At 40.1% G+C, this 15,732-nt stretch overlaps 1 protein-coding gene across 5 annotated transcripts in view; it reads right to left on the bottom strand.

Annotated features, from left to right (window-relative positions):
- The window catches only part of CENPP (centromere protein P), a 256,672-nt gene that overhangs the window by 194,123 nt on the left and 46,817 nt on the right, over positions 1-15,732 (bottom strand). For all 5 annotated transcript variants that reach the window (XR_002342147.1, XM_021085712.1, XM_021085711.1 and 2 more), the window contains 1 exon segment: positions 9,598-9,694. Coding sequence is in view for 4 of the 5 variants with exons in the window: in XM_021085712.1 (XP_020941371.1) it covers positions 9,598-9,694 (97 nt within the window). In the remaining variant the exon portion in view is untranslated.

Below are 15,732 nucleotides of genomic sequence, written 5' to 3'. Positions count from 1 at the left end.
GGGCCGCTCCTGCATCATATGGAGGTTCCCAGCCTAGGGGTCGAATAGGAGCTGTAGCTACCAGCTTAAGCCAGAGCCACAACACAGGATCCGAGCCACGTCTGCAACGTACACCAGAGCTCATGGCAACAGCGGATCCTTAAAACACTGAGCAAGGCCAGGGATCGAACCTGCAGCGCCATGGTTCCTACTCAGATTCATTATCCACTGAGAAATGATAAGAACTGTGGAGACCACATTCTTGAAAGGTGCACACATAATTTCACATGCACTGGGTCCCAGGGCAAGCAAAGTCTCCGCAGGAATCTGGGTTGGACCTGCTGCAGTTCTTCTAGGATCTCCTGGGAAAACAGGGGGTGAACGTGGCTCGTTGTGTGGGAAGGACACTGGAAGAAAAGCTCTCGGGAATATTCATCAGCATGCCTTTCTCTGGAGGTGGCCATTTTGGGAAAATCTGGCCCCACCCATCAGCAGTGAGAAGCCCCAGGCCAAACAACAATCCAGGTGGGATCACAGCCCCACCCATCAGTAAACAGGCTGCCTAAAGACCACCAAGGAACACAGCCCCACCTGTAATCCCATCCAGAGACAAAGCCCCACCCCAAGAGGGATAGGAATCAGCTCCACCTACCAGTGGGCAGGCATCAATCCCTCCCATCAGGAAGCCTACAGCAAGCCCCTGTACCAATTTCAGCCACAAGGGGGGCAGACACCAGAAGTAAGAGAGGCTACAACTCTATTATCTGTAAAAAGATCACCACACCAAAAGCCTGTCAAAATGAAAAGACAGAGAACTATTTAACTCAGAGGCGGGAGAAAGAAAAAACCCCAGAAAATCAGCTGAGTCATCAGGAGATTCTCAGCCTCCAGGAAAAAGACTTTAGACTGTTGATGCTGAAGACGATGCAAGGCACTGGAAATGCACTGGAGGCAAAGATGGATAACTTACAGGAAACATTGAGCAAAGAGATACGAGATGTAAAATGTAAACAAGAGATGCAAAATACAATAACTGAAATAAAAAAATTCATTAGAAGCAGCTAACAGCAGAATACAGGAGGCAGAAGAATGAACAAGCGAGGTGCAGGACAGATTAGTGGAAATCATGGATGTGGAACAGAAAAGAGAAAAGAGATTGAAAACAAATGAAGAGCGTCTCAGAGAACTCTGGGACAACATTAAACGCACCAACATCCGTATCATAGGGGTGCCAGAAGGAGAAGAGACAGAGAAGGGGACAGAAAAAATACTCAAAGAGATAATAGCCGAAAACTTCCCTAACATGGGAAAGGAACCACTCACCCAAATCCAGGAAGTGCAACAAGTACCATATAAAATAAACCCAAGGAGGAATACCCTGAGACACATATTAATCAAACTGACCAAAATTAAAGACAAAGAGAAAACCTTGAAAGCAGCTAGGGAAAAGAAACAACATACAAGGGAACCCCGATAAGGTTATCGGCAGATGTTTCAGCAGAAACTCTGCAGGGCAGAAGGGAGTGGCACAATATACTTAACGTGTTGAAAGGTAAAAACCTCCAACCAAGATTACTTTACCCAGCAAGGCTCTCATTCAGATTTGAAGGAGAAATCAAAAGCTTCGCAGATAAGCAAAAGCTGAGAGACCTCAGCAACACTAAACCAGCTATACAACAAATACTAAAGCAACTTCTCTAGGCAGAGAAGAAAAGGCCGCAACCAGAAACAAAAATACCGCAAATGACAAGGCTCACCAGTAAAGGTATATATACGGTAAAGATAAGAAATCATCCACGCACAATTATGCCACCAAAATCAGAAATCGTGGGAAGAGGAGGGTACAAATGCAGGACACCGGAGATGCACTTGCAATTAACAGACCAACAACTGAAAGCAATCTCATATAAACATGGACTCATATCAAAACTTCAGAGTAACTGCAAACCAAATATCTACAAGTGATACACACACAAATAAGAAAAATCAACTCAAATACAACACTAAAGATAGTCTACAAACCACACGAGGAGAGAACAAGAGAAGAAGGAAAGAAAAAAGAGCAACAAAAACATATCCAAAGCAATTAATAAAACAGCAATAAGAACATACATATCAATAATTACCTTAAGAGTTAATGGACTAAACGCCCCAACCAAAAGACACAGACTGGCTGAATGGATACAAAAACAAGATCCATATACATGCTGTCTTCAAGAGACCCACTTCACTTCTAGGGACACATACAAATTGAAAGTGAGAGGATGGAAGAAAATATTCCATGCACACAGATCAAAAGAAAGCTGGAGTAGCAGTATTCATATCAGACGAAATAGACTTTAAAATGAAGAATACTTTAAGGGACAAGGAAGGTCACTACATAATGATCAAAGGATCAATCCAAGAAGAAGATTTAACAATTTTAAATATCTACGCACCCAACATAGGTGCACCACAATATATAAGGCAACTGCTAACAACCTTAAAAGGACAAATCGACAATAACACAGTAAGAGTGGGGGACTTTAACACCCCACTTACAGCACTGGACAGATCAACCAGACAGAAAATCAATAAGGAAACACAGGCCCTGAACGATGCATTAAGCCAGATGCACTTAATAGATATTAATAGGTCATTCCATCCAAAAGCAACAGAATACACATTCTTCTCAAGTGCACATGGAACATTCTCTAAGACTGATCACATCCTGGGCTACAAATCAAACCTCGGTAACTTTAAGAAAATTGAAATCATATCAAGCATCTTTTCTGACCACAACGCTACACGACTGGACATCAACAACAAGAAAAAAACTGCAAAAAACACAAACACGTGGAGGCTGAACAACATGCTACTAAACAACCAATGGATCACTGAAGAAATCAAAGAGGAAATTAAAAAATACCCAGCAGCAAATGACAACAAAGACACGACACTCCAAAACCTATGGGATGCAGCAAAAGCCGTGCTAAGAGGAATGTTTATAGCCATACAAGCCCACCTCAGGAAACAAGAAAAAGCTCAAATAAAGATGCTAACTTTACACCTAAGGCAGCTCGAGAGAGAAGAACAGACAAGACCTAAAGTTAGTAGAAGGAAAGAAATCATAAAGATCAGAGCGGAAAACAGAAAAGATCAATGAAACGAAAAGCTGGTTCTTTGAAAAGATCGACAAAATTGATAAACCCTTAGACAGACTTATCAAGAAAAAAGAGAAGACTCAAATCAATAAAATTAGAAACGAAAAAGGAGAAGTAACATCGGACATCGCAGAAATACAAAGGATCATAAGAGACTACCATACGCAACTACATGCCAATAAAACGGAAAACCTAGAAGAAATGGACAAATTCTTAGGAAGGTACAATCTTCCAAGACTAAACAAAGATGAAATAGAAAAGATGAACGGACCCATCACACAAACTGAAATGGAAACTGTGATTAAAAAACTTCCAACAGACAAAAGTCCAGGACCAGATGGCTTCACAGGCAAATTCTATCAAACATTTAGAGAAGAGCTAACGCCTCTCCTTCTGAAACTATTTCAAAAATCGCAGAGGAAGGGACACTCCCAAACTCATTCTATGAGGCCACCATCACCCTGATACCCAAACCAGACAAAGGTACCACCAAAAAAGAAAACTACAGGCCAATTTCACTGATGAACATAAGATGTAAAAATCCTCAACAAAATACTAGCAAACCACATCCAACAATACACTACAAGGATTGTACATCAGGATCAAGTGGGATTTATCCCAGGGATGCAAGGGCTCTTCAATATCCGCAAATCCATCAGTGTGATATACCACATTAACAACCTGAAGAATAAAAACCATATGATCCTCTCAATAGATGCAGAAAAAGCCTTTGACAAAATCCAACATCCATTACTGATAAAAACCCTTCAGAAAGTGGGCACAGAGGGAACCTACCTCACCATCATAAAGGCCATATATGACACACCCACAGCGAACATCTTTCTCAATGGTGAAAAGCTGAAAGAATTCCCACCAAGCTCAGAAAGAAGACAAGGATGTCCACTCTTGCCACTACCCTTCAACATGGTTTTGCAAGTCCTAGCCACGGCAATCAGAGAAGAAGAAGAGATAAAAGGAATCCAAATTGCAAAGGAAGAAGTAAAACTGTCACTATTTGCAGATGACATGATACTTTACCTAGAGAATCCTAAAGACTCTACCAGAAACCTGTTAGAGCTCATCCATGAATTCGGCAAAGTCGCAGGATACAAAACTGATACTCAGAAATCAACAGCATTTCCATATACTAACAATGAAAGAGCAGAAAGAGAAATCAGGGAAGCAATCCCATTTACCATCGCATCCAAAAGAATAAAATACCTAGGAGTAAACCTACCTAAAGAGACAAAAGACCTGTACTCTGAAAACTATAAGACACTGATGAAAGAAATCAAAGATGACACAAAGAGATGGAAAGACATACCATGCTCTTGGATTGGAAGAGTCAATAGTCTCAAAATGACTCTACTACCCAAAGCAATCTACAGATTCAATGCAATCCCTATCAAAAGTCATTTTTCACAGAACTCAAACAAAATAGTTTAAAGTTTGTTTGGGGCACAGAAGACCCCGAACAGCCAAAGATATCCCGAAAAAGAAAAATGGAGCTGGAGGAATCAGGCTCCCGGACTTCAGACTATACGACAAAGCAACAGTCAACAAAACCATATGGTACTGGCACAGAGACAGAAATACAGATCAGTGTAACAGGATAGAAAGCCCAGAATTCAACCCACGCACCTACAGCCAACTCATCTATGACAAAGGACGCAAGAATATACAATGGAGCAAAGACAGCTCCTTCACTGAGCGGTGCTGGGAAAACTGGACAGCCACGTGGAAAAGAATGAAATTAGAACACTCCCTAACACCACACGCAAAAGTAACCTCAAAATGGATTAAAGACCTAGATATAAGACCAGACACTGTAAAACACTCAGAGGAAAACATAGGCCAAACACTCTCTGACATATAAACAACCGCAACATCTTCGCAGATCCACCTCTTAGAGTATCGACAATAAAAACAAAAATAAACAAATGGGACCTAATCAAACTTCAAAGTTTCTGCACAGCAAAGGAAACCCGAAACAAAACGAAAAGACAACCCACAGAGGGGGAGAAAATCTGTGCAAATGAATCGACTGACAGGGGATCCATCTCCAAAATTTATAAACACCTTCTGCAGCTCCACACCAAAAAAACAAACAACCCCATCCAAAAATGGGCAGAGGATCTAAACAGACAGTTCTCCAAGGAAGACATACGGATGGCCAAAAAACACATGCAAAGATGCTCAACATCACTCATTCTTAGAGAAATGCAAATCAAAACCACGATGAGGTACCACCTTACACCAGCCAGAATGGCCATCATCCAAAAGTCTACAAACAATTAAGTGCTAGTACACTGCTGGTGGGAATGTAAACGGGTGCAACCACTGTGGAAAACAGTATGGAGATTCCTCAGAAAACTAAACACAGAATGACCATTTGATCCAGCAATCCCACTCTTGGGCATCTACCCAGAGAAAACCATGACACGAAAAGACACATGTATTCCAATGTTCATTGCAGCACTATTTGCAACAGCCAAGACATGGACACAGCCTAAACGTCCATCGACAGAGGAGTGGATCAAGAAGATGTGGTGCATATACACAATGCAATATTACTCAGCCATTACAAGGAACGAAATACTGGCATTTGTAGCAACATGGATGGACCTAGAAATTATCATGCTAAGTGAAGTCAGTCAGACAATGAGACACCAACATCAAATGCTTTCACTGACATGTGGAATCTGAAAAAAGGACACAATGAACTTCTTTGCAGAACAGATAATGACTCATAGACTTTGAAAAACTCATGGTTTCCAAAGGAGACAGGTTGGGGGTGGGGGGATTCACTGAGCATTTGGGCTGGAAATGCTTTAAAATTTGGTTGCGATGATTGTTGTACATGTGTAAATATAGTAAAATTCATTAAGTAAAAAGAAAAGAGAGAGAGAAAAAAACTTTTTCAGCTCACAAGCAGAAAATGCATAAGCTCAAAATGATAGAATGTGTGGGATTTTGGTTTGCAATAAATATTTCTGTAGAACCCTTAAAAAAAAATAGAAAGGAAAAATATGCTGATGCCGATTATCTTAAATAGATGCTGCTTCATTCTTGATGCTGATAATTAAACAGAGGATTAAAACGAAAAATACTTTACCCCTACAAACATTCCTGAAAGGAACTGCCTAAATGGAAAGAACTGCCTAAATGGAAAGACAGCCTGTGTCCATAAATGGAAGACTGAATGGTTAATGTGTCGACACAACCCAACGCAACTGACAGACACAAAGCAATCCCTATCCAAGACCAATGGCAATTTTTTTAAGAATTGGAAAGTCCCACAAAAATTCATATGGAATCTCCAGGGATTCCAAATAGCCAAAACAAAATTGAAAGGAAGAACAGAAATGGAGGATTCACATTTCCTCAATTTAAACTGAAACTAAAAGCTATAGTAATCAAAAGTGTGATACTATCCTGAGGACAGACATAGTGACCAATGGAAGAGAATAATGAGCCCAGAAACAAACCTCTCCATACAGTCAAATGATTTCTGACCAAGGTGTCAAAACCACTTAACAAAGAAAGGAAAGTACCTTCAAAAAGTGGTGCTAGGAAAAGCGATATCCGTATGCATAAGAATGAAGTTAGACTGTTAGGAAAATTAACTCAGATTGGATCAAACACCTAAACTTAAGAGCTTAACTATAAAACTCTTCCAAAAAAATATAGAGAAAAATCTTTATGACGTTGAATTTGGCAATGATTTCCTGGATATGACACCAAAAGCACAAGCAACAAAAGAAAAAAACTGATTAATTAGACTTAATCAAAATTAAAAATTTCTGGGAGTTCCCATCATGGCGCAGCAGAAACGAATCTGACTAGGAACCACGAATGAGGGTGCAGGTTCCATCCCTGGCCACGCTCAGGACCCCTAGCCCGGGAACATCCATATGCTGTGGGTGCGGCCCTAAAAAAAAAAAGCCGAAGAAAAAGTTAAAAATTTCTATGCATCAATGGACACTATCAAGAGAATGAAGAGACAATTAAGTGAATGGAGGAAAATATTTGTCAATCACATATTGCATAAAGGATATATAAAGAAATCCTACAACTCAACAACAACAAAAACCTGATTAAAAAATGGACGAAGAACTTGAATAGACTTTTCTCCAAAGATACACAAATTAGATGCTCAAAGTCATTAATCATTCAGAAGAAAATGCAAATCAAAGCTAGGAAGAGATACTACTATACACCCAATAGGTTGTCTATGACACAATAAAACAAAAGCCCAGACAATAACAAATACTGGCAAGGATGTGAAGAAATTGGAAACCTCATGCATTGCTGTTGGAAATGTAAAACTGCTATGGAAAAGAATATGTGGTTTTTCAAAAAATTAAACATAGAATTACTATACAATCCAGCTATTTCACAAATATGTTTATACTTTTAAAAAACTGAAGCAAGGACTCAAATAGACATCTGTATACCAATGGTCAGAGAAGGATTATTCAAAAAAGCTAAAAGGTGGGAAGAACAAGTATCTTATCAACCAATGAATGGATAAACAAAGTGTGGTAAATGCATACAATGGAATATCATCCACCCTTAGGAAAGAATGCAATTCTGACACTTGCTACAACATCCATAAACCTTGAGGACATTATGCTAAGTGAAATAAGGCAGTCAAAAAGAATAAATTTTATGATTCTGCTTAAATGAGATAGAGCAGTTAAATTGACAGAAACAGAAAATAAAATGGTGGTTCCCAGGAGCTGAGGGGAGGGACGAATGGAAAATTAGTGTTTAATGGGGATGGAGTTTCAGTTTAGGGTGATGGTAATGGCTGCACGTTTCTTTCCATTCTAGTAACTGTATCACCAGCAAAGCCCAGCTCATAGAAGCACTGTACCCTCTATAAGAAAAATACTCCAAGTATACTTCACACTTGCCTTAAAAGCATCTAGAGGAAAATCAGTTTGAAAGTGGGACTAATATTCATATTTCCCACAACCCATTCTAATGTATAAGTAAATGGCCATATTATCATAACTGCCAGCATATTCCTCAATCATTACTGTATTTTACCCATTCTGAAGAAAAGCTATTTAATTGTTCTGGTGAAAGAGCACCTGCTAGCAAACAACATAATCAGAACTCCTCAAGGGACCACAGCATGTTTCATTCTAAAGAAAATTCTAACCCTGACAGCCTTTATTAGCTCAACCACATAGAATGCAAATGATGACTACAACGGTGATAATAATGATGATGATAAAAAAAGAATTAGAAACAAAGGAGATTTGGTATGAGTCATAAAAACAATAGCCATGACTCAGTCACAGTTCTGAGGGCACCTGAACCTTGAGATATTATTTATGTTAACTCTTTTAAAAATGGTTTCTGTGTGGTCAATAATTTCATGCTATCCACCTAAGTAGGATCTTGGAAATTACAGTGCAGCCGAACTTTATTCTAGTCAGAAAGCAAACAAAGGGAATAAAAAAAAAAGTATGTGATTTATCAGTATCAGACCTAAGAAGCATTACTTTGTAAGAAACAAACTTCAATATTTAAACTTGAAGTATGTAATAAATAAGAAGTTCAAAATACACAGTTTGGCTCAGGAAGTAAAGATTACACTAGTATGTGATAAGGCTGCTGTGTTTATATTCTTCATCAGCATTTTGCATTTTTGTTCACGTATTCTTGACAGATTAATTTTTCAAAATGTGTATTATAAAATAAATAAGATTATAATTGAAATAGAAGGGAGGGGGGCAGGGCACAACCTCTTTACACATTATATACTCATTGTAATACATCGGCATGCTAAATGACATGCCCAAAGGCACCATGACAGTTCTGAGGCCAAACATAAAAAAGGCCAAAAGGTGGGCAGTGGGTCAGTTCCTGGAAATCCCACCCCTTCTCTGCAATACCTGGATGGAATAATCCTCCCACTCGTTAGCCTATGAAATTACCCAGCCCATAGAAACTAAGCACCCCATATTTTGGGACCACTCTCTTAACTTTTGCGACGACCCACACTCTGGCTATGAGATGTGTATCTTTCAGGCCCCTCTGGCTTTCTGAGATGGCCCACATTCTGTCTTTCTCAGTAAATCTACTTCTTACCTATCACTTTGCCTCTCACTGAATTCCTTCTGCACTAAGACATAAAGAACTTGAACCTCAGTAAGTCCCAAGACCAGGTGTGTAGTTTTAAAGAAAAGATGGTGGGATCAAGTCCCAGTCAGAGTTTAGTCTGGGTTTGAGCCCAACCTATGGGTTCAAGCTCCAATTTAAGCTGTGTGGTTTCATAATTACACTTCTTTCCATGTAAATGGCTCACTGACTTGTACAGAAGCATTCCTCCTTTACTTCAAGTAAATGCAAACTCCAGAAACCAGTAAGAATATTTTCTATTGTTTGCAAACTTTAAAACATCGTGATAAATCAGCTTCACTTTCCATATATGTTTAAAATGAAAGACTTTGGACTCTACCTTGAAATGTTTAAATGTGCGCTTGCGATATTCACACCACTCCACAAAGAAGTGTAGGCTTCGGAAAAACATAAACAGATCTCTTCTTTCTTCTGTTCTGCAGAAATAATAAATATCATTAAGTGAAATCTCCTCTTTGGCTTTATCTTATTATCACTTTTTTTCTATACTACACTAAAGCTAAAAGTAACTAATCTATTTCTTTTCTTTTCTTTTTTTTTTTTTTGGCTTTTGCCTTTTCTAGAGCCGCTCCGTGGCTTATGGAGTTTCCCAGGCTAGGGGTCCAATCAGAGCTGGAGCCACCTGCCTACGCCAGAGCCACAGCAACACGGGATCTGAGCCGCATCTTCAACCCACACCACAGCTCATGGCAAAGCCGGATCCTTAACCCACTGAGCAAGGACAGGAATCGAACCTGCAACCTCATGGTTCCCAGTCAGATTCGCTAACCACTGTGCCACGACGGGGAGCTTCAATTTCTTTTTTCTTTTTTTTGGCTTTTTAGAGCAGCCCCTGCCACACATGCAAGTTTCCAGGCTAGCAGTTGAATTGAAACTGCAGCTGCTGGTCTAGGCCACAGCCACAGTAACTCAGGAGAGTTTTGTCTGCAACCTACACTACAGCTCACAGCAAAACCAGATCCCCGACGCACTGAGTGAGGTCACGGATCAAACCCACATCCTCCTGGATACTAGTCGGATTCGTTTCTGCTGCACCATGATGGGAACTCCCTAAAATTACTTAACCTATTTCAATATATGGAACTCTGTACTTTTGAGTATGTGCCCCTATGTGATTTTTCAAACTGGAATTCCCTTTTTTCCATCTTCAAATGTTTAAACACTACCCATCTTTCAAGATATTACTCAAATGCCACATTGTCCTTGAAATCTTATTTGATGACATGTGATATAATATAGAATATATCTGGAATTTGTCATGAGTTCCTAGCAGAGAGCTTCAAAAACCCTTGGAATTCCTAAGTTAAAAAGGTGCCATTTTTATGCTAATGGGATGATTCAAGGTGGCCCCAAGGTAGCCTCAGGATGAGGACTGGTCACCAGAAAGACCAACCACATGATTAAAGGTTTGTAATTGTGGGCTGACCAGTCCTCCAGGGAAGAGAAGGAAGCTGGAGGAGTTTTATCCCATGGCCAATCATGTGATGCCTATATAAGATAACCCCAACTAAATCTGTGGAAAACAAAATTCAGGAGCACTTCCAGGCTATTGACCACGCTGATGTGCTAGGAGGCTGATGTGACCACGTTCCATAAAAATATCTCTATGTTTATCATCTTTCCCCATCCCTCACCCTGCCCCACCCCTAAATCTTGGTCTATGTATTGCTCCCATTTGGCTGTCTCTGGGTTGTAACATTTATAATAAAACTATAATTTTTAGTATAATACTTCGAGTTCTCTGAGTTTTTTAGCAAATTATTGAATCTGAGAGGGTTGTGTGAAACCCCAAATTTAAAGCCAGTAGGTCAGAAGTGCAGGACACCCCTGATACTTGTGGCTGATATACGAAGTTGAGTAATTTTATTTTATTTTATTTTTTGGTCTTTTTAGGAATGCACTGGTGGCATATGGAGGTTCTCAGGCTAGGGGTCAAATCAGAGCTGTAACTGCTGACCTATGCCACAGCCACAGGAATGCTGGATCCGGGCTGAGTCTATGAACTACACTACAACTCATGGCAAAACCAGATCCTTAACCCACTGAGCAAGGCCAGGGATTGAACTGTCGTCCTCATGGATACAAGTCGGGTTCGTTAACCACTGAGCTTCGACGGGAACTCACAAGTGGGTAATCTCATGGAGGACTTTGCCCTTAACCTGTGGATCTCTGCTAAATCTGGGTAGTTTCAGGACTGAATTGAATTACAGGACACCAGTTGGTGTCAGAGAACAATTGTGCCTCACCGCCACACCATATGTCCAATTCCAAAATAACTAGAGATAATTTTGTTGCTATGCCTCTAAGGTACATTAGAAACTCAATCTTAATTCTTTTAATACAATAGCTATTGTTATACTGACCCCTGCAAACACTTCTGAGCAACTTATAAGCAAGACGCATTTATTCATTTAATCATTCATTCAATAAATAACTGTAGGAATAGTTTCCTTTCTAGACACAACAGAGTAATAAGCACATTCCACCTGAATGCTTCCAGTAATTACAGGATTCCTGAGTATTAAACTGATCTAATATGCACAGTAGAGGGGAAAGTTCGCAAGGAAAAAAAAACAAAACACTTTACTGCTAAAACATGCTATCCATCATCTGAGCATTTAGTAAGTCATAGTCTTCTTGCCAGTGAAGGTCTCACCTGGACATCGATGGATGCTTACTGATCAAGAATGGTTCCTAGGAAGTTCCCCTTGTGGCTCAGCAGTAAAGAGCCCAAATAGTATCTATGAGAATGTGGGTTCAATCCCTGGCTTCACTCAGTAGGTGAAAGGATCTGGCATTGCCATGGGCTGTTGTGTAGGTCGCAGATGCAGCTTGGATTCCACATTGTTGTGGCTCCAGCGCTGATTTGACCCCTAGCCTGGGATCTTCTATATGCCATGGGTGCAGACCTAAAAAGCAGGAAAAAAAAAAAAAAAAAAGAATGGTTACTAAAATTCGGCATGGCTGTGGAAACCACCACTTATTTTTAAAGTAAGACAAAAAGCTTGCCCTATCCTTTCACAAACAATTTCTCTGCAGCATGCAATGTTGTTTGATAGCATTATTTCCCACAGAACTTCTTTCAAAACTGAAGTCAATCCTCTCAAACCCTGCCACTGCTTTATCAACTTGATTTATGTCATAGTCTAAATTCTTTGTTGTCATTTCAATAATCTTCACAGCATCTTCACTAGGAGTAGATTCCATCTCAAGAAACCAGAATGACTCTCTTGTTAGGGGCTAATGCCACTGGTAAATTTAAGTTGAAGTCAATGTTCACTTACCATTTCAAAATTCCCTAGGACCCTTAAAAATTATGTTAAATTTATTCTGCCTGTGCTCTAAAAATGGAATAATGAAGCCTGGATGACAGCACATCTGTTTACAATATATTTAAAAAAAAAACAAAAAAAACCCCAATATATTTTAAGCCCACTATTGAGGTTTGACTTAAGGAAAAAGAAGACTCCTTTCAACATATTACAGGGAGTTCCTGTTGTGGCTTAGCGGAAACAAACCCAACTGATGGAGGATGTGGGTTCAATCCCTGGCCTTGCTCAGTGGGTTAAGATCTGGCGTAGTCGTGAGCTATGGTGTAGGTTGTTGCTATGGCTATGGCATAGGCCAGCAGGGTAACTCTGATTCAACCCCTAGGTTGGGAATTTCCATATGCCACAGGTGTTGCCCTAAGAAAGAAAAAAAGAAAAAAAGGCAAAATATTATTGTTCATGGACAATCCACTTGGCCACCCAAGAGCTCTAATGGAAATGTATGATGAGATTAATGTTGTTTTCATGCTTGCTAATATAATATCCATTCTGCAGCCCATGGATCAAGGACTCATTTCAACTTTCAAGTCGTATTAATTAAGAAATATATTTTATAAGGCTGTAGCTGCCATAGACAGCAAATTCTTCTGATGAACCTGGACAAAATCAGCTAAAAACCTGGAAAGGATTCACCATTTTAGATGCCATAAAGAACATTCATGATTCATGGGATAAGGTGAAAAGATCAACATTAACAGGAGTTTGGGGAGTTCCTATAGTGGCTCAGTGGGTTAAGAATCTGACTAGTATCCATGAGGATGCGGGTATAATCCCTGGCCTCGCTCAGTGGGTTAATGATCTGGAGTTGCTGTGAGCTGTGGTGTAGGTTGCAGATGTGGCTTGGATCCTATGTTGCTGTGGCTATGATGTAGGCCGATAGTTTCAGCTCCAAACCAGTTCCTAGCCTTGAATGACCATATGCCGCAAGTGCAGCCCTAAAAAGCAAAAACCAAAAAACAAAAACAGGAGTTTGGAAGAAGTTGATTCTAACCCTCATGGGTGATTTTGAGGGAGTTGGGCCATCAGTGGAGGAAGAAACTGCAGTTGTGATAGAAATAATGTGACCTAGAATTAGAAGTGGAACCTGAAGATGTGACTAAATTGCTGCAGTCTCATGACAAAACTTTACTTTTAAAAAAAAAATTTTATTATAGTTGATTTACAATGTTCTGTCAATTTCTGCTATACAGCAAAGTGACCCAGTTATACATATATATATGTTCTTTTTCTCATATTACCTTCTATCATGTTCTATCACAATCATGACAAAACTTTTTAGGATAAGGGAAAAAAGTGATTTCTTGATTAATCTGAGGTGTAGTTTTGTCTTTTTATCTTAAATCTCTCCAGTTATTCCTTTTATGCTGTTCTATCCTTCCCCCTACCGACCCCGCACCCCCCCAAAAAAACTGAAGACAGCATCTGGCCATAGAATTCATTCTTGGAGTTCCCGTCGTGGCTCAGTGGTTAACGAATCCGACTAGGAACCATGAGGTTGCGGGTTCGGTCCCTGCCCTTGCTCAGTGGGTTAACGATCTGGCGTTGCCGTGAGCTGTGGTGTAGGTTGCAGACGTGGCTCGGATCCCGCGTTGCTGTGGCTCTGGCATAGGCCGGTGGCTACAGCTCCGATTCAACCCCTAGCCTGGGAACCTCCATATGCCGCGGGAGCGGCCCAAGAAATAGCAACAACAATAACAACAAAAAAGACAAAAGACAAAAAGACCAAAAAAAAAAAAAAGAATTCATTCTTGAAGAATCTTTGCAACTAAACCAGTTGAGTATATTATAAATAGTGGTGGGCATATATACTTAGGGAAGGAGCTTAGGAATCTACACCACAAGTAATATCAAACAATAGGCGATCTGTAAAACGAAGTAATTCCATGTAGAGTGGGTGGCCCAGAGAACAGTGCTTTGTAGGTTGTTTTTCTGAGAAGCATTCTCCAAATATTGACAATGACTCCATGTTGTAAAGGGGAGATCTGGGTCACAGATGTTGCTGTTTTTTTTTTTTTTTTTTTTGGCTTTTTAGGGCTGCACCTGTGGCATATGGAGGTTCCCAGGCTAGGGGTCAAATAGGAGCTACAGCTGCCAGCGTGCATCACAGCAACGCCAGATCCAAGCGACGTCTATATCCTATACCAGAGCTCACAGCAATGCCAGATCATTAATCCATTAAGCAAGGTCAAGGGTCGAACCTGAAATCTCATGGTTCCTAGTTGGATTTGTTTCCACTGCATCACGATGGGAACTCCACAGATGTTCTTCTAACAGCTCTATAACTGCAATTCTAATAAGTTCCATTATTTCTCAGAAATATTTTTATTCTTTGATTTGTTATAAACTTTTGGAATGTGGCAGAACCTTGCAAATAATTTTATCCATTACCTTCATTTTGCAGATAAAGAGCTCCAGAGAGTTTAAGATCTTTCCTAAATCAGTGGCATTAGTCATTAGTTTAAAGGAAAAAAAACCCAACAATATGTGCTATATGAAGGTAGACTATCTATGTTATGACATATTTATAATTTACACTAAGGATAAGATACACACAAATTTTGCAACCATCACAGTACTTCCTGTTGTGGCTCAGAGGTAACGAACCAGACCAGTATCCATGAGGATGTGGATTCAATCCCTGGGCCTGCTCAGTGGGTTAAGGACCTGGCCTTGCTATGAGCTGCGGTGTAGGTCACAGACCTGACTCTGATTCCGTGCAGCTACAGCTCTGATTCAACCCCAACTTCCATATGCTACAAATGCAGCCCTAAAAAGATAAAAAAAAAAAAAAAAAAAAGATATACATACTAAATGATTATAATAAAAGGCAAATACGATTCATTTTTAGAGAGTACCTAGAGTTGAGAACCAGCTGGGTACAATTAGGCAAGGTTACCTCCCTGACTTACCCATATGTCACCCTCTCAATGAGGCTTTCCCTGATTGTGCTATTTAAAAATAGATACGTTGGCATTCCCCTCATGGCTCAACGGAAACAAATCCAACTAGTATCCGCAAGGATGCAGCTTTGAGCCCTGGCCTTGCTCAGTGGCATTGCCATGAGCTGTGGTGTAGGGAACAGATGCGGCTTGGATCCTGAGTTGCTATTGCTGTGGCACAGGCCA

The sequence above is a fragment of the Sus scrofa genome, chromosome 3 (assembly GCF_000003025.6).
Source record: "Sus scrofa isolate TJ Tabasco breed Duroc chromosome 3, Sscrofa11.1, whole genome shotgun sequence".
Taxonomy (NCBI): Eukaryota; Metazoa; Chordata; class Mammalia; order Artiodactyla; family Suidae; genus Sus; species Sus scrofa.
This window is presented reverse-complemented; position numbering and strand designations above follow the sequence as displayed.